The sequence below is a fragment of the Pongo pygmaeus genome, chromosome 1 (genome assembly GCF_028885625.2).
Source record: "Pongo pygmaeus isolate AG05252 chromosome 1, NHGRI_mPonPyg2-v2.0_pri, whole genome shotgun sequence".
NCBI classification, from domain to species: Eukaryota; Metazoa; Chordata; class Mammalia; order Primates; family Hominidae; genus Pongo; species Pongo pygmaeus.
In genome coordinates, this window is record NC_072373.2 from 185016040 (window position 1) to 185035780 (window position 19741).

The following is a 19741-nucleotide window of genomic DNA, read 5'->3' on the forward strand; positions in this document are numbered from 1 at the left end:
GGCTGGATTGCAATGGCGCAATCTTGGCTCACTGCAATTTCTGCCTCCTGGGTTCAAGCGATTCTCCTGCCTCAGCCCCCCGAGAAGCTGGGATCACAGGTGCCTGCCACCATGCCTGGCTAATTTTTGTATTTTTAGTAGAGATGGGGTTTCACCATGTTGGCCAGGCTGGTCTCGAACTCTTGACCTCAGGTGATCTGCCCACCTTGGCCTCCCAAAGTGCTGGGGTTACAGGTGTGAGCCACGGCGCCCGGACTTGAACACTTTTTTTTTTTTTTTTTTTTTGAGATGGAGTCTTGCTCTGTCGCCCAGGCTGGAGTACAGTGGCACTACCTCGGCTCACTGCAAGCTCCGCCTCCCAGGTTCACGCCATTCTCCTGCCTCAGCCTCCCAAGTAGCTGGGACTACGGGTGCCGCCACCACGCCCGGCTAATTTTGTTGTATTTTTGGTAGAGACGGGGTTTCACCGTGTTAGCCAGGATGGTCTCGATCTCCTGACCTCATGATCCACCCGCCTCGGCCTCCCAAAGTGCTGGGATTACAGGCGTGACCCACTGTGCCTGACCGGAACACCTTTTTAAAAATGTCACTTATCTCTGCCCAGCATGGTAGTGCTGAGGAGGCTGAGGCAAAGGGGATCCCTTGAACTTAGGAGTTTGAGGCTGTAGTGTGCAGTGATCATGCCTATAAAGTCCAGCCTGGGCAACATAGTGAGACCTCCATCTCTAAAAAAATGGTCACTTATCTTCTCTCACTTCTTTTTCCTCACTGCCAGTACCTTAATTAAGCCTTCCCTCTTATCTGTCATTAACAATTATCTTGTTTGGGCGCAGTGGCTCATGCCTGTAGTCTCAGCACTTTGGGAGGCTGAGTTTGGCAGATCACCAGGTCAAGAGATTGAGACCATCCTGGCCAACATAGTGAAACCCCGTCTCTACTAAAAATACAAAAAAATTATCTGGGCGTGGTGGTGCGTACCTGTAGTCCCAGCCACTCGGGAGGTGGAGGCAGGAGAATTGCTTGAACCTGGGAGGCGGAGGTTACAGTGAGCCGAGATCGCACCACTGTTCTCCAGCCTGGGCAACAGAGCAAGACTCTGTCTCAAAAAAAAAAAATTATCTTATTGTACTGTATTATATTCATTGATTTACATGTATCTTTTGGGAGACTGAGTTCTTGGAAAGGTGGGGTCATGTTTTATTCCATTTTGTACATCCTCCTACCAGAGAGGCAATAATTAACATAGCGATTAAGAGTACAGCCTCTGGGTTTGAATTCTGGCTCCTCCACTTCTTTTTTTTGAGATGGAATCTTGCTCTGTCGACCAGGCTGGAGTGCAGTGGTATGATCATAGCTCACTGCAACCTCCGCCTCCTGGGTTCAAGCGATTCTCCTGCCTCAGCCTCCTGAGTAGCTGGGACTATAGGTGCACGTCACCATGCCTGACTAATTTTTGTATTTTTAGTAGAGATGGGATTTCACCATGTTGGCCAGGATGGTCTCGATCTCCTGACCTCGTGATCTACCCACCTTGGCTTCCCAAAGTGCTAGGATTACAGGTGTGAGCCTCTGTGCTCAGCCTTCTACCACTTCTTGGTTGTGAGATTGGGCAAGTTAATTCCTTAATGCCTTCGTTTACACATTTGTAAATTGGGGGTAATAATGGTATCTATTTTATAGGACTGTTATGGATATTAAATGTAAAGCACTTGGAAAAGCATCTGGAGTATAGTAAATGCTTAGTAAATACTATAGCACCAGTCCTAATGCCTTGCACCTAGTGGCTACCCAATTAACATTTGAGTCAGCTAATAGAGGGGATTCCTGAATTGGTCTAAAGATTAAACTAGTTCATCTCTAACTGCCTTTATAACTTTCACCCTAAGTTTCTGTTTTATGTCATGGCTTAGGGCCTGGTGGATTGAAGTTACACAGCAAATATGATGCTTATTTAGAAGAGCTAATACGCTTTTAAGAACTGGCTTTTGATCTGTCTGGTACTAATATATGCCATTGTGTATATTCGTGGTTAATTAGATAAGGGATGCCAGTTTTTATGCTAGATTGCCTTTGGTTTGAATGGAAACTGCAACTCGTTATTTCACAGCAGGATAGTAAGCTCAGCAGTATTGCCTTTATTTTTAATTAGACAGTCATCCTGAAACGTGTCTGTATTAGCTGTGTTGGTCCATAGAAAGGATAACAGTTGAGCAGACTTGTCATGTAGATTTGCCATGTGTTTGGTATTGATACCCAGCTAATGTACTTGTCAGTATTCCCATTCTAGAAAATAAGTGGCCAGTTTTCGGGGCTACATATTACTCATAATGAATCCTTAATTTATTTTGGATTAGGTGGGGACTTTTTATGATTATAGAAAGAAAACAATGTGATGAGAATATTGGTATATTATGTTTGCAGTCTTTTTCTACTCTTTAGGGTGTAAAAGTCTACTGAATTCTCAAAAATCTTTTTTGATGACTTTGTGGGATAATATTACCAACTTTGTGCACACATGATTCCATATTTGGATGGACGTTGACAATTTTTGATTGCTGGCTGACACTTTGCCAAATCCAGCTACTTTTTGGTAGATAGCTTTCTAGTGCATTGCAGGATTAAATTTGTGTCTGGACTATTGTGAAGTTGTATCTACTTTGTTTTGCTGAAATGAAGGGGTGAGAAACAACAGATACTGTGCATTAGAATGGAAAATAGAGAATGATTGGGATTTGGCATATTTTCCCTGTCAGCATGGCATCCATTCTTTAGAAAGCCTGTTTAAATCAATACTGATTTTTCTGTCTGTAGAATGTGATTGAATGACTGAAGGAAGGCTTTTGCCTCAGAGACTGGTAGAGCCATCATTTGTACACTTTTTACTCTCCCTGTTGAGGGAAGTTGAGGAATAGTAGTAGCTTTCTACATAGCTAACCCACAAATCATTTTTCACAGAAATTTGACTGTATTTCTGAAGGAGACATATTATAATGGGAAGTGCTTAGGTTTGAAACTACTAGATTTGAATCTTGAGTCTCACTAGTTGTTTATATTTGGAGAAGTCATAATGTCTCAGGATTTTGATTTCTTTTTTTTAAAATTAGAGATGATAATACATGCTTTGCAGAGTTATCACAAAGATTAGAGATAACATACAAGACCCTTGGTAGAATGCATGGTCTGTAGTAAATAGTGGCTGCAGTTATTATTTCCAGAAGCATATTTCAGACAGGAGTGTGGTCTGAGAGTCCTAAAAATTTCCTTGATATTTCTGAAAAATGATTTTTGGAATTCTTACTTTGGAAAGATTAAAAATATATAATATTGAAGATAGGCTATTTAGTTCACTAACTTTTTTTAATTGGTAGCTTTTCAAATTACTTTCCCCAATCAAAGCTTTTAATTGTATTTTCTTCGTGAAAAACAAATCAACTCCTATATAAATTAAATTGATATTTGAAAAAACAAACCTACCTGTATAGAAAAGAAAAAGTTTTGAACTTCCAAGTTTATAATATTTAAGTTGAGAACATAGTTACTAAAAAATTACTTGTGTCCTTATAAGCCACATAATTTGGGCATTTTTGAAAGACTGCTAAATGCTATTTCCTAGTTTAAGAACAAAAATGATTAAGCTTTTCTAACACAGTGTTTCTCAACCAGGGCACTATTGGCATTTAGGGCAGGACAATTCTTTGTTTTGTGCATTGTAGGACATTTAGCTTCCCTAGCCCCTGCCCACTAAAATACCAGTAGTGCTCATCCCACACCCCCATCATTGTGACAATAACGCCTTATGTTTTTCTGGTAATGTGATGGTAACTGTAGTTATCTCTGTTCCAAAAAAAGTATATTAATACTTTGAGGGACACTATTAGTATCAATAGATAATAATAAATAAGACCAAGAGAGGTAATCCAGAGGCAGAAACCATCATAAAATGTCATATATTTGAAATAATGTATTTTCTTATTTTAAAAGTAATCCCACATTTTATAAAATTGGGCTTGGTTTTAGGGTTTGTACATGTATACCTTTGCTGCCTTTTATTAGTTATTAAAATTTGTCAGAATAAATTGACAGCCATTTATAGCTTGGTTGATTTCATTTAAAATATAGTCATTTAGTTTGCTCGCCAAGGGAGCAGAAGGCATGGTTTGGAAGTTTTCTTTTGCTCAGCACTTCTCTAAAATGGATTAATACAGTTCTTACTCCCATGGAGAGGACTCTACTTCTTACCACTCATCTCAGCTATCTAATCATTAGTATTACTTTAGCATGTGATAGGGGCTCTACACTAAATATCAGTGTTTGTTATGAGCTCTCTAATTTTTTTTTTTTTTTGAGACAGATGTTTGCTGTATTGCCCAGGCTGGAATGCAGTAGCCCAAACACAGCTCACTGCAGCCTTGACCTCCTGGGCTCAAGCAATCCTCCCACCTTGGCCTCCTGAGTAGCTAGGACTACAGGTGTGCACCACCATGCCGGGCTAATTTTTGTATTTTTTGTAGAGACGGGGATTTCACTATGTTGCCCAGGCTGATCTTGAACTCCTGGGCTCAAGCAGTCATCCTGCCTGAGCCTCTAAAAGTGCTGGGGGATTACAGACATGAGCCAGTGATCCCACCCAATATTTTAAGTTTGTGGACTTAAATAAGTTAGGCCATCCAAAAATTCACCCATGATTTTGAAGTTTTAGCCTAAGATATATATTCCTAGGACCAAAAACTATGGTGGAAATTTAGCAGAATAAAAGTTTGAGAGTCTAGAGGCTTGGCTTGCACACTGGCATGCTGTTTATTTGCCAAATTGTTCTCAGTGTTTTGGCTTAAGCATGCTACATAGCTGTTGCATTAGCAATAGACTTAAAAAAAAAAAACAAACTGTGAAGGCCGAGCACAGTGGCTCATGCCTGTAATCTCAGAACTTTGGGAGGCCGAGGTGGGCGGATCATGAGGTCAGGAGTTTGAGACCAGCCTGACCAACATGGTGAAACCCCGTTTCTACTAAAAACACAAAAATTAGTCGGGTGTGGTGGCGCGTGCCTCTAGGGAGGCTGAGGCAGGGGAATCCCTTGAACCTGGGAGGCGGAGGTTGTGGTGAGCCATGATCGCACCACTGTACTCCAGTCTGGGTGACAGAGTGAGACCGCATCTTAAAAGAAAACCAAAAAAACACCTGTTAAACTTTTTTGAAATTAAAAAAATTTAAATGCAGAAAAGAGTACAGTATAATAAATAACACCCAGAATTAACAAATATTAATTAATGAAAAATGATAAAATTAACAAATATATCATTTTGTGTTGTTTGCCATAGGTTTGTTTTTCAATAAAAGGAAACAAAAATATTATTGGCAGTCCATCACCTTGACCACTTGGCCACTTCATCACGTTAAGGAAACAAAATCTTATTGGTATAGTGGATGTCTGTTTTGTTTCCCTTTCTTGTCATTTCACTTTCTTTCCCCTGAGGCAAATACTATTATGAATTTAGTGTCTTCATTTTTAGTTCATGCTTTTAGATGTTCACTATAAATATGTAATATCTTTAATAATTATAATAACAAACAGGAGTTGAATGCTTATTGTTTATTAGGTACTATCCATTTAATCAATAACTTTGTGGTTATTGTAAGGATTAAATGAGTTAATAGATATAAAATAGAATGTAGGCACTGTTTTTATTTTCATTTTTCAGATAGGGAACTAGAGATGTAGAGAGGTTGAATAACATATCCAAGTTCATATAACTAGAAGTTATGGAGCAAGGATTTGAACCCAGATTGTTTGGCTGTAGATGTCATAGCATTCATGACTATGCTATTCTGCTTTTCTATAATATATATTATCATTATTATTATTTGAGATAGAGTCTTGCTCTGTTGCCCAGACTGGAGTGCAGTGGTGTGGTCATGGCTTACTGCAGCCTTGACCTCCTGGGACCCAACTAATCCTCCTGCCTCAGCCTCCTGAGTAGCTGGGACTACAGGTGCATGCCACCATGCCTGGGTAATTTTTGTTTTTGTTTTTGTTTTTTCTGAGACGGAGTCTTGCTCTGTTGCCCAGGCTGGAGTGCAGTGGCATGATCTCAGCTCACTGCAACCTCTGCCTCCTGGGTTCAAGCGATTCTCCTCCCTCAGCCTCCTGAGTAGCTGGGACTACAGGTGCACACCACCACGCCCAGCTAATTTTTGCATTTTTAGTAGATACAGGGTTTCACCATGTTGGCCAGGATGGTCTCGATCTCTTGACCTTGTGATCTGCCTGCCTCAGCTTCCCAAAGTGCTGGGATTACAGGTGTGAGCCACCATGCCTGGTCAATTTTTGTATTTTTTGTAGAGATTAGGTTTAACCATGTTGCTCAGACTGGTCTCGAACTCCTGGGCTCAAGCTATCCACCACCTCGGCCTCTCAAAGTGTGGGGATTATAGACGTAAGGCACCACGCCCGATTAGTATATATTACTTTGTGTATTTTTAAGATACATTTTTATAAAAATGGTATACTATGGGGTGGTTGTGCAATTTTTTTACAGTAACTTCTTTAAAAACCTTTTTTTGAATTAAATTTTAATAATATCGCTAACTACAACTTGCTTTTCCCCCCAACTCTACATTACTTTTTAAATACATTCACATTGCTACTTATAATTTGTTCATCTAAGTGCTGTATGTTTTATTGAGAAATATACCACAGTTTATTACCTATTACTCCTACAGATGAACTTTAGGTTGTTTCCTTTCTTTCCCCTGATTACACACAGTGGTAAAATGAAATGAATATCTTTATTCAGGCCTCTTGTGTTTATGTGCAAGAGTATCTCTAAGCATATAACATTTAAGAAATACATTTACCCCTCTTGAAAAGTGCTGTGAGCCAAGATACAAATACCAAAATTTAGTCTATTGTGCTATTGTAAAACTTCTAACAAGACTCCTACCAAAGCAGCTCAGTTGCAATTAGCATTCTCTTTTTTTCTTTCTTTCTTTCTTTCTTTCTTCGTTTCTTTCTTTCTCTCTCTTTCTTCCTTTCTTTCTTTTTTCTTTCTTTCTTTTTGTCTCTCTCTTTTTCTCTCTCTCTTTTTCTCTTTCTTTCTTTGTCTCTCTCTTTCTTCTTCCTTTCCTTTTTTCCTTCCTTCCTTCCTCCCTCCCTCCCTCCCTCCCTCCCTCCCTCCCTCCCTTCCTTCCTTCCTTCCTTCCTTCCGTCTCTTTTCTCTTTCTCTCTCTCTCTCTCTCTCTTTCTTTCTTTTTTGGAGTCTCACTCTGTCACCCAGGCTGGAGTGCAGTGGTGCCATCTCAGCTCACTTCAACCTCTGCCTCATGGGTTTAAGTGATTCTCTTGCCTTAGCCTCCTGAGTAGCTGGGACTACAGGTGCACACCACCATGCTTGGTTAATTTTTTTTTCTTTTTCTTTTTTTTTTTTTGAGGTGGAGTCTTGCTCTATCTCCCAGGCTGGAGTGCAGTGGCGTGATCTTGGCTCACTGCAACCTTCACCTCCTGGGTTCAAGTGATTCTCATGCCTCAGCCTCCTGAGTAGCTGGGATTACAGATGTGCACCACCATGCTGGCTAAGTTTTGTATTTTTAGTAGAGACGGGGTTTCACCATGTTGGCCAGGCTGGTCTTGAACTCCCGACCTCAGGTGATCTACCTGCCTTGGCCTCCCAAAGTGCTGGGATTACAGGCGTGAGCCACCGTGTCTGGCCTAATTTTTGTATTTTTAGTAGAGACAAGGTTTTGCCATGTTGGCCAGACCAGTCTGGAACTCCTGACCTCAAGTGATCCACCTGCCTTGGCCTCCCAAAGTGCTAGGATTACAGGAGTTAGCCACTGTGCCCTGCCACAGTTAGTAGTTTCTTACCTCTTCCTAGCTAGCTGAGAATGTAAAACCAGACCCATTGAGCTGCAATGAGCAATTCTGTCTTCTGTGCTGTAATATGGAAAACTAGGATTTGCCACTCTCAGGGAACCCTGAGGGCACTGAGGAGGTTAGTAAGGTATTTTGTTAGGAATGAAACATATCTTGATAAACAATTCAGTAAAGTTGTAAGATACAAAATCAGTTTACAAAAATCAGTAGCATTTCTATGTGCCAACAGCAAACAATCTGAAAAAGAAATCAGGAAGGTAATCCCATTTACAACAGCTTCAAATAAGATGAAATACCTAGGAACAATCTTAACCAAATAAGTGAAAGATCTTTACAATGAAAACTATAAGACTTTTTTTTTTTTTTTTTTTGATCCAGTGTCTTGCTCTGTCGCCAAGGCTGGAGTGCAGTCGTGTGATCTTGGCTCACTGCAACCTCTGCCTCCCAGCTTCAAGCAATGCTTGTGCCTCAGCCTCCTGAGTAGCTGGGACTACAGGTGTGCCACCATGCCTGGCTAATTTTTGTATTTTTAGTAGAGACGGGGTTTCACCACGTTGGCCAGGCTATAAACTATAAAATATTGATGAAAGAAATTGAAGAGGACACCAAAAAATGGAAAGATATTTAATGTTCATGAATTGAAAGAATCGATATTGTTAAAATGTCCATGCTACCTAAAACAATCTACAGATTCAGTGCAATCCGCATCAAAATACCAGTGACACTCTTCACAGAAATAGAAAAAAAATCCTCAAATTTTAGAACCACAAAAGACCTAGAATAGCCAAAACCTCCTGAGCAAAAAGAACAAAACTGGAGGAATCACATTACTTGACTTCAAATTATACCACAGAGCTATTGTAACCAAAACAACATGAGAATACTGGCATAAAAACAGACACATAGGCTGGGCATGGTGGCTCATGCCTATAATCCCAGCACTTTAGGAGGCTGAAGAGGGTGGATCGCTTGAGCCTAGGAGTTTGAGACGAGCTTGGGCAACTTGGCGAAACCTTGTCTCTATAAAAAAAAAGTACAAAAGTTAGCTGGGTGTGGTTGTATGCACCTGTAGTCCCAGCTACTTGAGAGGCTAAGTTGGGAGGATCACCTGAGCCCTAGGAGATCGAGGCTGCAGTGAGCTGTGATCATGCTGCTCCATTCCAGCCTGGGCAACAGAGTGAGACCCTGTCTCAAAACAAAACAAAAAACCAGACACACAGACTGATGGAACAGAATAGAGAACCCAGAAATAAATCCATATACCTACAGTGAACTCATTTTCAACAAAGGTGCCAAGACCATACACTGGGGAAAGGACAATCTCTTCAAGGAATGGTGGTGGGAAAACAGGATATCCATATGCAGAAGAAAAATCTAATCAAAAATCTGATCAAAATGGATTAAAGACTTAAATCTAAGACCTCAAACTATGAAACTACTACAAGGAAACATTGGGAAAACTTTCCAGGACATTGGTTTGGGCAAAGATTTCTTGAGTAATATCCCCAAAGTACAGGTAACCAAAGCAAAAATGGACACATGTGATCACATGAAGTTAAAAAGCTTCTGCACAGGAAGTGAAGCAGTCAACAAAGTGAAGAGACAACTCACAGAATGGGAGAAAATATTTCAAACTACCCATCTGACAAAGAATTAATAACCAGAAAATATAAGGCGTTCGGACAACTCTATAGGAAAAAATCTAACAATCTGATTAAAAAATGGGCAAAAGATCTGAACAGACATTTCTCAAAAGGAGGCATACAAATGGCAAACAGATCTATGTAAAGTTGCTCAACATACTGATCATCAGAGAAATGCACATCAAAACTACAATGAGTTATCATCTCACCCTTAGAATGGCTTTTATTCAAAAGATGGGCAAATAATGCTAACCAAGATGTGGAGAAGAGGGAACCCTCGTTCACTATTGATAGAAATGTAAATTAGTACAGCCACTATGGAGAACACTATGGAGGTCCCTCAAAATAGTAAAAGTAGAGCTACAATGTGATACAGCAATCCCATTGCTGAATATATACCCAAAAGAAAGGATATCAGTATAGTAGCGAAGAGATGTTTGCACTCCCATGTTTATTACAGCACTGTTTACAATAGCCAAGATTTGGAAGCAACCTAAATGTTCAACAGACGAATGGATAAAGAAAATGTGGCACCTATACAAATGGATTATTCAGCCATAAAAAAATGAGATCCTCTGCTGGGCGCGGTGGCTCACGCCTGTAATCCCAGCACTTTGGGAGGCCGAGGCGGGCAGATCACAAGGTCAGGAGATCGAGACCATCCTGGCTAACACGGTGAAACCTCGTCTCTACTAAAAATACAAAAAATTTGCGGGGTGTGGTGTCAGGCGCCTGTAGTCCCAGCTACTCAGGAGGCTGAGGCAAGAGAATGGCATGAACCTGGGAGGGGAGGCTTGAAGTGAGCGGAGATCGCGCCACTGCACTCCAGCCTGGGCGACAGAGCGAGACTCCGTCTCAAAAAAAAAAAAGAGATCCCTTTTTTGCAACAACGTGGATGGAACTTGAGGACATCATGTTAAGTGAAATAAGTCAGGCACAGAAAGACAAACTTTGCATGTTCTTACTCATTGCTAAAGCTAAATATCAAGACAATTGAACTCATGGAGATAGAGAATAGAATGATGGTTACCAGAGGGTGGGAAAGGTAGTCTGTTGGGGTTGTTGAGTGGGAAATGGGATGGTTAATAGGTACAATAATATAGTTAGATAGAATGAATAAGATTTAGTATTTGATAGCACAACAGAGTGACTACAGTCGGCAATAATTCATTGTATATTTTAGAATAACTGAGAGAGTACAATTGGAATGTTTGTAACACAAAGAAATGATGAATGCTTGAGGTGATGGATACCTCATTTACCCTGATGTGATTATTACACATTGTATGCTTGTATCAAAATATCTCATGTACCCTGTAAATATATATACCTACTATGTACACATAAAAATTAAAAAGAGTTTATATCTCAAAAATGAAAAAGTCAGTTGATGGCAAACATCAAATTGTTCAGTTTAGCAGACAACTATGTTTTATATAGTCAACGATGTTTTATGTACTTTACGTATGTTTTGTATATTACTTTAATATCTTTTATTTTTCTAAAGTTTCTTTTTTCTTTTCTGTCTCTGTTCAAATTATAATCAGCCTAGCCTTCCTCTGCACTTAAGTCTCTGTTCTTTCTACAGCTCTCATAGTGGAAAAATACTGAGCTAAGTAATAATGAAATGGAAGAAGTTTGAGCTTTGGTGCTGGATAGAACTTGGTTCCAATTCTGGTTCTACTAGCTCTGTATCCTTAGGCAAGTTACTTCATCTTCTGAGCCTATATTTCTTTTTCTGTAAAATGGAGATCAGACCTACCTTGCTGTTTTGTTTTGTTTTGTTTTGTTTTTTGAGACAGAGTCTTGCTCTGTCACCCAGGCTGGAGTGTAGTGGTGTGATCTGAGCTCACTGCAATCTCTGCCTCTCGGGTTCAAGGGATTCTCAAAGTGCTGGGATTACAGGTGTGAGCCACCATGCCTGGCCACGTTTTGAGATTAAATGAGGAAATGCTTTTAAAATTCCTGATGTTTAAAAAAAAAAACAATGGCCAGATGCAGTTCACACCTGTAATGTTAGCACTTTGGGAGGTTAAGGTGGGAGGATCACTTGAGGCCAGGAGTTCAAGACCAGCCTGGGCAATATAGTGAAACCTTGTGTTTCAAAAAAAAAAAAAAAAAAGGTGTTATGACCCGTGACTCTGGGTTTTAAACAAGCTCCTCAGGTAGTTTGAAGCACATTATCAACAGACATACTTTGAGAAATGCACTACCCTTGGCTTCTTGGTTTCAAGTCTAGCTTTGCTAGTAAATAGGTTAACTTTTAGCATTAACTTTTAGCATTTGCACTTTCTGGGCCTTATGTTTCTTCAAATATAAAATGAATGACTGAAGTTGATGTTTTCTACTGGCTCTAAAATTAAGAAAATTTGGTTTTTAAAATTATTATTTTTTTTTAGTGATGGGGGTCTTGCTGTGTTGCCCAGTCTGGTTTTGAACTGGCAGGCATGATGGCACATGCTTGTAGTCCCAGCTACACAGGTGGCTGAGGCAGGAAGATTGCCTGAGCCCAGGAGTTTGAGGCTGCAGTGAGCTGTGATAGCACCACTGCACTTCAGCCTGGGCTTGGATTACAGGAATGAGCCCCTGCACCCGACCCTATTTTATTTTATTTTTATTATTTAATTTATTTACTTTGAGACAGAATTTCGCTCTTGTTGCCCAGGCTGGAGTATAATGGCATGATCTCGGCTCACTGCAACCTCCGCCTCCCAGGTTCAAGCAATTCTCCTGCCTCAGCCTCCTTAGTAGCTGGGATTACAGGTGACCGCCACCACACCCCGCTAATTTTTTTGTATTTTTAGTAGAGAGAGGGTTTTGCCATGTTGGCCAAGCTGGTCTCGAACTCATGACCTCAGGTGATCTGCCTGCCTTGGCCTCCCAAAGTGCTGGGATTTTACAGGCGTGAGTCACCATGCCTAGCCTCTATTTTATTTTTAAAATTCCATTTATATTTTAGATTCAGGAGGTATGTGTGCAGGTTTGTTACAAGGGTATATTGTGTGGTGCTGAGATTTGGGCTTCTATTGATCCCACCACCGAGATAGTGAACATAGTACCCAATAGGAAGTTTTTCAGCCCCTGCCTGTTTCTCTCATTTGGAGGCCTCCAGTGTCTGTTGTTCCCATCTTTATGTTTGTGTGAACTCAAGATTTAGCTCCTAGTTATAAGTGAGAACATGCGATATTTGGTTTTCTGTTTCTGCGTTAGTTCACTTAGAATAATGGCTTCCAGCTGCATCCATGTTGCTGCAAAGGACATGATTTCATTCTTTTTTGTGGCTGCAAATTTTTTGTCTTATAACCCTAAATTTTTTTGAGACAAGGTCTTGCCCTGTTGCCCAGGCTGGAGTGTAGTGGTGCTATCACAGCTCCCTGCAGCCTCAAACTCCTGGGCTCAGGCAATCCTCCTGCCTCAGCCACCTGTGTAGCTGGGACTACAGGCGTGTACCATCATGCCTGGCTAATTTTTACATTTTTTCATACAGACGAGGTCTCACTATGTTGCCCTGACTGGTTTCAAACTCCTGAGCTCAAGTGATCCTCTTGCCTTGGCCTCCCAAAGTGTTAGGATTACAGGTATGAGCTACTGTGGCCAGCTAACCCTAAATTTTTGTTCCTGTGGATGTAAATATTTGGTCTGGTGGTGCTGATGCCACTTTTTGGCATAGGTTCAATAGAGGTACTTAAATGTTTTGTTATTTGGGAACTCAGAGTATTCTTCCTTCTTTGAAGACTGTGGTAGCACTAGATTAACTAGATTCAGGGAGATCTCATGGAACCTCAGGATGCAGTTAGGCCTTAAGAATTGGGGATTAGAGCAGAATAGGGAATTCAAAAAGTTCCCTTCCTTTTTTTTTTCTTTGAAAATTGGCCTCAATCTCTTGACTTCTTCTGCCTTCCAGGCTGTATTATAGAAAATGCCCCTGGCCAGCAGCTCCTGAGTTTACATGGCTTCTATTTTAGAAAGCCACCATATTGAGACTGGACTATCTTAATTCCAATTGCACATTGCCAGGAAAGAAACTGTGGTTGTACACACATGGTACAGTGCTGACTTCCGGCAATGGGTAAGGAGGCAGACTCATGTTGCTAAGATGGCCCTGGGATTCCTGCCACTTTCCTTTGAGTTGCAGAGCTGGTTAGAGGTGGTGGTGATAAACTGAGTAGGTATCCACCTCCTTTATGAAACCATTTCACTAATTGAGGAGTCACAATGTTGTATTTTGCATAGAACCCTTACAACTGAGTCTCATGGAAAAAAGTAGAAAGAGGGAGAGACAGGCTAAAAGAAAAAGTAGGCTTGTGCTTTTATTCTTAGTTATGTACCAGATGGGATGGAGCCTTCTATAGTTACTTCTACTGGACTGTGCTTTTTCATCAACAGTGAATTTTTAGATTGCTTTTGGATATAGTTTTCTTTTTTAAAAATTATATAATATATAATTTTGAAGTCTCCTTGTAATGTTTGTTTTATATATTTGGAATTAATTTTTGAAATAAAGAAAATATTATATGAGGCTATAAAGGGTATTGGTAGAAAGAAGCACAGGCTTTTGAATCAGACAGGCTTTGCACTTTAATTTTTTTGTTTTTTTTTTTTTTTTGAGACAGTGTCTCACTCTGTTGCCCAGGCTGGAGTGCAGTGGCACGATCTCGGCTCACTGCAACCCCTGCCTCCTGGGTTCAAGTGATTCTCCTACTTCAGCCTCCTGAGTAGCTGAGATTACAGGTGCTTGCCACCACGCCTGGCTAATTTTTGTATTTTTAGTAGAGATGGGGTTTCACCATGTTGGCCAGGCTGGTCTCAATCTCCTGACCTCAAGTGATCCGCCTGCCTTGGCCTCCCAAAGTGCTTGGATTACAGGCGTGAGCCACTGCACCCAGCTTCCATTTTATCTCTGCCTTTTAGTGACTGATTTCTTGATCTCTCTGTGAAATGAACATAATTCTTATAGCATGGATTATCTGAGAATCAAATGACATGACGTATGTCAAGCTCTTATACTATGTTTCCTAGAAGTAGGTGCTCAATGAATGATAGATATTATCATTGTTATTTTGTTACTTAGAATGTAATTGGTGATCTTCATGATATTCTACGCATGGTAAAGACTGACTGTATCTTGGGCTTTAAATATATCAGTGTTATTTGAGGGTAAAGACATAAAGCATTTTTTAGATCTGAAAACCAGGAACTAGAATGTGAAAGGAAATCTTTTTGCATTGAGCATTTATTGCTTTGCATGTATTTATTCATTAAAGATTTCAGTGGAAATTTTTTTGATCTCTTTAGTGTCAAACCAGAAGAGAAGTAAAATTCAACAAAAATTTATGTGTGGAGTTCCTTCTTAAAAGAAGAAAAAAGTGATTATTTAGACTATGGATCGGAGCAAACGGAATTCAATTGCAGGATTTCCTCCACGTGTGGAGCGTCTTGAAGAGTTTGAAGGAGGTGGTGGAGGAGACGGAAATGTGAGCCAGGTGGGAAGAGTCTGGCCATCTTCGTATCGAGCCCTTATAAGTGCCTTTTCCAGACTGACGCGTTTGGATGATTTCACCTGTGAAAAAATAGGATCTGGCTTCTTTTCTGAAGTGTTCAAGGTGAGTGATTCTTCAGCTTTTCTCATATTGTCTTGCTGTGGTCACATGTACTGCAGGTTGATAGTTGTGTTTAATTAGGATGTAGGATTTGCCTAATAAAGGTGCTGTGGATCTTGAACACTGTTCTAAATTCTCCTTTCAAGCTATTTATTAACTTATATTAAGATATTTTGTTTGAATCCCAAAAATAATGTGCAGGTTAAAAATTCAAATAACATAGGAGTCTCTTCCACCTCACCTCTACCCCCAGCCACACACATGTGTATGTATCCACACGTACATTCTCCAGTAATAACCACTATTAACAATTCGGTATGTATACTTCTGGACTCTTTCTGCGCATATACATATATTATGCACACACCTTATATACATATATTAAAATTATATATACAAACACCCACATATATAGTTTTTGTTTGCTTATCTTCAGTAAAATTGATAGCAGGGTACAATGGCATGCACCTGTAGCCCGAGCTACTCAGGAGGCTCGCTTGAGGCTGTGAGTTTGAGAGCAACCTGGGCAACATAGCAAGGCCCTGTCTCAAAAAATATGAGCCCATAATGCTCCTAAGCAATCATATTTCCCTGGTTCACTCACTCCCTCAAGAGAGTATTTTGTACCTTTTCTTCTCTCATCAAATCCCAGTATTTCCTCTCTAGTCCTCATTGTCAGTAATTAATGAATTGCTTCCCAATTCACTGAGAAAATTGAAGCAAGCAGAAGAGAACTTCTGCAGACTCCCATTACTACAAATAGCTATCAACACACATCTTTACCCAGTTACTTGGCCTTTATACCTTGTACTATGGATCAACTACCCATGCTCCTAAGTCCATTATTTCTGTTTATATTGTACATTCCATTTCCACTTGCCTACTAATAGGCATTGCCTAAGAAATTCTCCCCTCTCTTTTCTACATTGTATTTTCACTACTAGGTATTACCAGTAACATGTTAAAAAAATTCTTTTAAGGAAAAAAAAACCCAAACATTTTGTCTCTGTTATTTCCCCTTTATTTTATTTTATTTTTATTTTTTTTGAGATGGAGTCTCACTCTGTTGCCCAGGCTGGGGTGCAGTGGCACAATCTTGGCTCACTGCAACCTCTGCTTCCCGGGTTCAAGCAATTCTCCTGCCTCAGCCTCCCTAGTAGCTGGGATTACAGGCACCCGCCACCAAGCCTGGCTAATTTTTATATTTTTAGTAGAGACAGAGTTTCACCATTTTGGCCAGGCTGGTCTTGAACTCCTGACCTCAAGTAATCTACCCACCTCAGCCTCCCAAAGTGCTGGGATTACAGGCGTGAGCCACTGCGCCCAACCTATTTTATTCTATTATTTTATTTTATTTTATTTTTTGAGACAGGGTTTCGCTCTGTCACCCAGGCTAGAGTGCAGTGTGGTGTGATCATGGCTTACTGCAGTCTTGACCTCCCTGGACTCAGATGATTCCCCCACCTCAGCCTCCAGAGTAACTGGGACTACAGGTGCATGACACCATGCCCAGCTAATTTTTGTATTTTTTGGAGATTTGGGGTTTCACCTTGTTGCCCAGGCTGTTCTTGAATTCCTGTGCTCAAGTGATCAGCCTGCCTCGGCCTCCCAAAGTGCTGGGATTACAGGTAAGAGCCACCACACCCAGCCCCTATTGTTTCTTTTATTAATAGGTATACTTTCCCATGTCTTGTTTTTTTTGGACCAAAACAACTCCATAGAGTTGTCTCTATGTACCATTTCCAGCTTCTTTCTTTCTAGTGTGTCTTTCTCTAAAATACTTTTTATTGCAGTAAAATGTATATAACATAAATTTACCATCTTAGCCATTTTTTAAGTGTACAGTTCAGTGTCATTAATTACATTTACAGTGTTGTACAACCATCTCCATTATCTTTTTCCAGAACGTTCTCATCATCCTAAACAGAATCTCTGTACCCATGAAACATTAACTCACTAATTCTCCCTTTTGTAACTGTAAATAGGTTCATTGCCCAATGCACACAGCAAGTCAATAAGCTGAGACACCAGGTTGCAGCAGAGAAAGGTTTAATCATAGGGCCGCCGAATGAGGAGATGGAGGAAAACCTCAAATTCATCTCCCCTAGGAGATGGGGGCTAAGGTTTTTTAAGGGTTTTGAAGTGGGCCGAAGTGTGGCAATTGTTTATCTGTTAAAGAGTACAGGATGAAGTCACGGGACAGGGAGATGAAGAAGCTGTATTCTCTTGCAGATCCCGTTCCTCTGTGGGAGACTTCAAACTGGTTGCTGGAATTCAGGGGTCTGAAAAACGTATTAAGCAATCCTTAAACAAAAGCCTTATGATTATAATGTCAGAGATCCTGTTATAGGAAAGATGGGGATGGAAATAAAATCTTAAAGTTTTATGACCCTAATGTCAGAAATCCTATTCTGTAGGAATAATAGGGATGCAAATAGTCAGTATCTAGTGCTATATGACTTTTAGCAACCAGGAAGTGGGCCAAAGTGTGGCCTGATTAATGCTTAATTATAACTGTATTTCTGTCCAGAACCCTGGCATGCACTTCTTGTGAACCCTGTGGGGGCAGTTTCACTCCCACCCATTAATATCTTCTACTTGCTGTTTTTATGAATTTGCTTATTCTAGGTATATATAAGTGGGTTATATATAAGTGGGTTATATATAATATATAATATATAAGTGGGTTAATATAATATTTATCCATTTGTGTTAGAGTTAATTCACTTAGCATAATGTTTTCAGGGTTATTCATGTTGTAGCATATATTAGAATTTCATTCCTTTTTATGGCTAATATTGCATTGTATGTATATGTCATATTTTATCTGTCGATGGTGGGGCTGTTTCTACCTTTTGGCTATTGTGACTAATGCTGCTATGAATATTGATATACAGGTATCTGTTTGGTTCTTTGCTTGCAATTCTTTTGGGTATTTAGCTGTAAATAGAATTGCTGAGTCATATGAGTAATTCTATGTTTAACTTTAAGAAAAGATTGTGGTAAAATACATACAAAATTTACCATTTTGGCTGGGCATTGTGGTTCACGCCTGTAATCCCAGCACTTTGAGAGGCCAAGACGGGAGAATTGCCTGAGCCCAGGAGTTTGAGACCAGCCTGGGCAACATGACGAAACTCTGTCTCTGGGGGAAAAAAAATAAAATAAAAAAATAAAAAATAAATTTTTTTTCTTACTATCTTAACAGAATTTAATTATGCTAAGTACATACTTAACACAGCTGTTAAGTATGTACACATGGTTGTGCCTCTAAACTCCAGAACTTTTTCATTTTGCAAAACTGAAACTCTGTACCCATTAAACAACTCCCCATTTCTCCATTCCCCCCAACCCCTGGCAACCACTATCCTACTTTATTTCTAAGAGTTTGACTACCCTAGATATCTTATGTAAGTGAAAACATACAGTATTTGTCTTTTTTTGACTGCCTTATTTCACTTAGTCAATCTGTGTTTAACTTTTTGAGGACCCACCAGACTGTTTTCCGTAGTGGTTGTGCCATTTTACAGTTCTATCAGCCAATACGTAAGGGTTCCAGTTTCTCCACATGCTCACTGGCACTTATTTTTCTTTTTCATGGTAATCATCCTATTTGGTGTGAAAAGTGGTATCTCATTGTGGTTTTGATTTGCATTTTTCTAAACGACTAGTGATATTGAGCATCTTTTCATGTGCTTATTGACCTTTTTTGTATATCTTCTTGGAGAAATGTGTATTTGAATCCTTTGCTCATTTTTGAATTGCATTGTATTTATATATTTTATATATAGGGAATATTTATCCCTTACCAGATATATGATTTGCAAATATTTTCTCACAATTTGTAGTTTGTCTTTTCACTCCCGTGATGGTGTCCTTTTTTGCACAGAAATTTTAATTTCTGATTAAGTCAGATTAATTTTTTCTTTTGTTACCTTTTGCTTTCTGTGTCAATCCAAGGAATCATCACCAAATCTAATATCATGAAGATTTTCCACAATGTTTTCTTCTAAGAGTTTTATAGTTTTAGCTCTTACATTTAGGTTATTGATCATTTTAAGTTAATTTTTCAATATCGTATAAAGTAAGGGTCCAATTTCTTTCTTTTGCTTGAGGATACCAAGTTTTACAAGCACTATTTGTTGAAAAGACTGTCCTTTCCCCATTGAATGGTTTTGGCACCCTTCATGTCACAGTCAATTAACCATGTTAGCGAGGGTTGATCTCTCTCTCTCTCCTTTTTTTTTTTTTTTTTTTTTTTTTGAGACAGGGTCTCATTCTGTTACCTAGGCTGGAGTACAGTGGTGCTATTTCACTGCAGCCTTGACCTCCGAGACTCAAGTGATCCTCCCACTTCAGCCTCCCGAGTAGCTGGGACTACAGACACACACCATCATACCTGGCTAATTTTTGTATTTTTTTTGTAGAGTTGTGGTTTCACCATGTTAAGGCTGGTCTTGAACTCCTGGGCTCAGTTGATCAGCCTGCCTCTGCCTCCCAAAGTGCTGGGATTACAGGTGTGTACCACCGTGTCCAGCCTCTTTTTTTTCTTTTCTTAGAGACAGGGTCTCACTTTGTCATCCAGGCTGCAGTGCAGTGGCATGATCATAGCTGACTGCATCCTCCTG

At 39.9% G+C, this 19741-nt stretch overlaps 1 protein-coding gene across 3 annotated transcripts in view; it reads left to right on the top strand.

The window, feature by feature from the left end:
• Window positions 1-19741, top strand: part of TESK2 (testis associated actin remodelling kinase 2) — a 149912-nt gene that overhangs the window by 18306 nt on the left and 111865 nt on the right. For all 3 annotated transcript variants that reach the window (XM_054490120.2, XM_054490140.2, XM_063665330.1), the window contains exon 2: window positions 14809-15116. In XM_054490120.2, coding sequence (XP_054346095.1) covers window positions 14895-15116 — 222 coding nt within the window. In that variant the 5' untranslated portion in view covers window positions 14809-14894. The remainder of the gene's footprint in view (window positions 1-14808; window positions 15117-19741) is intronic.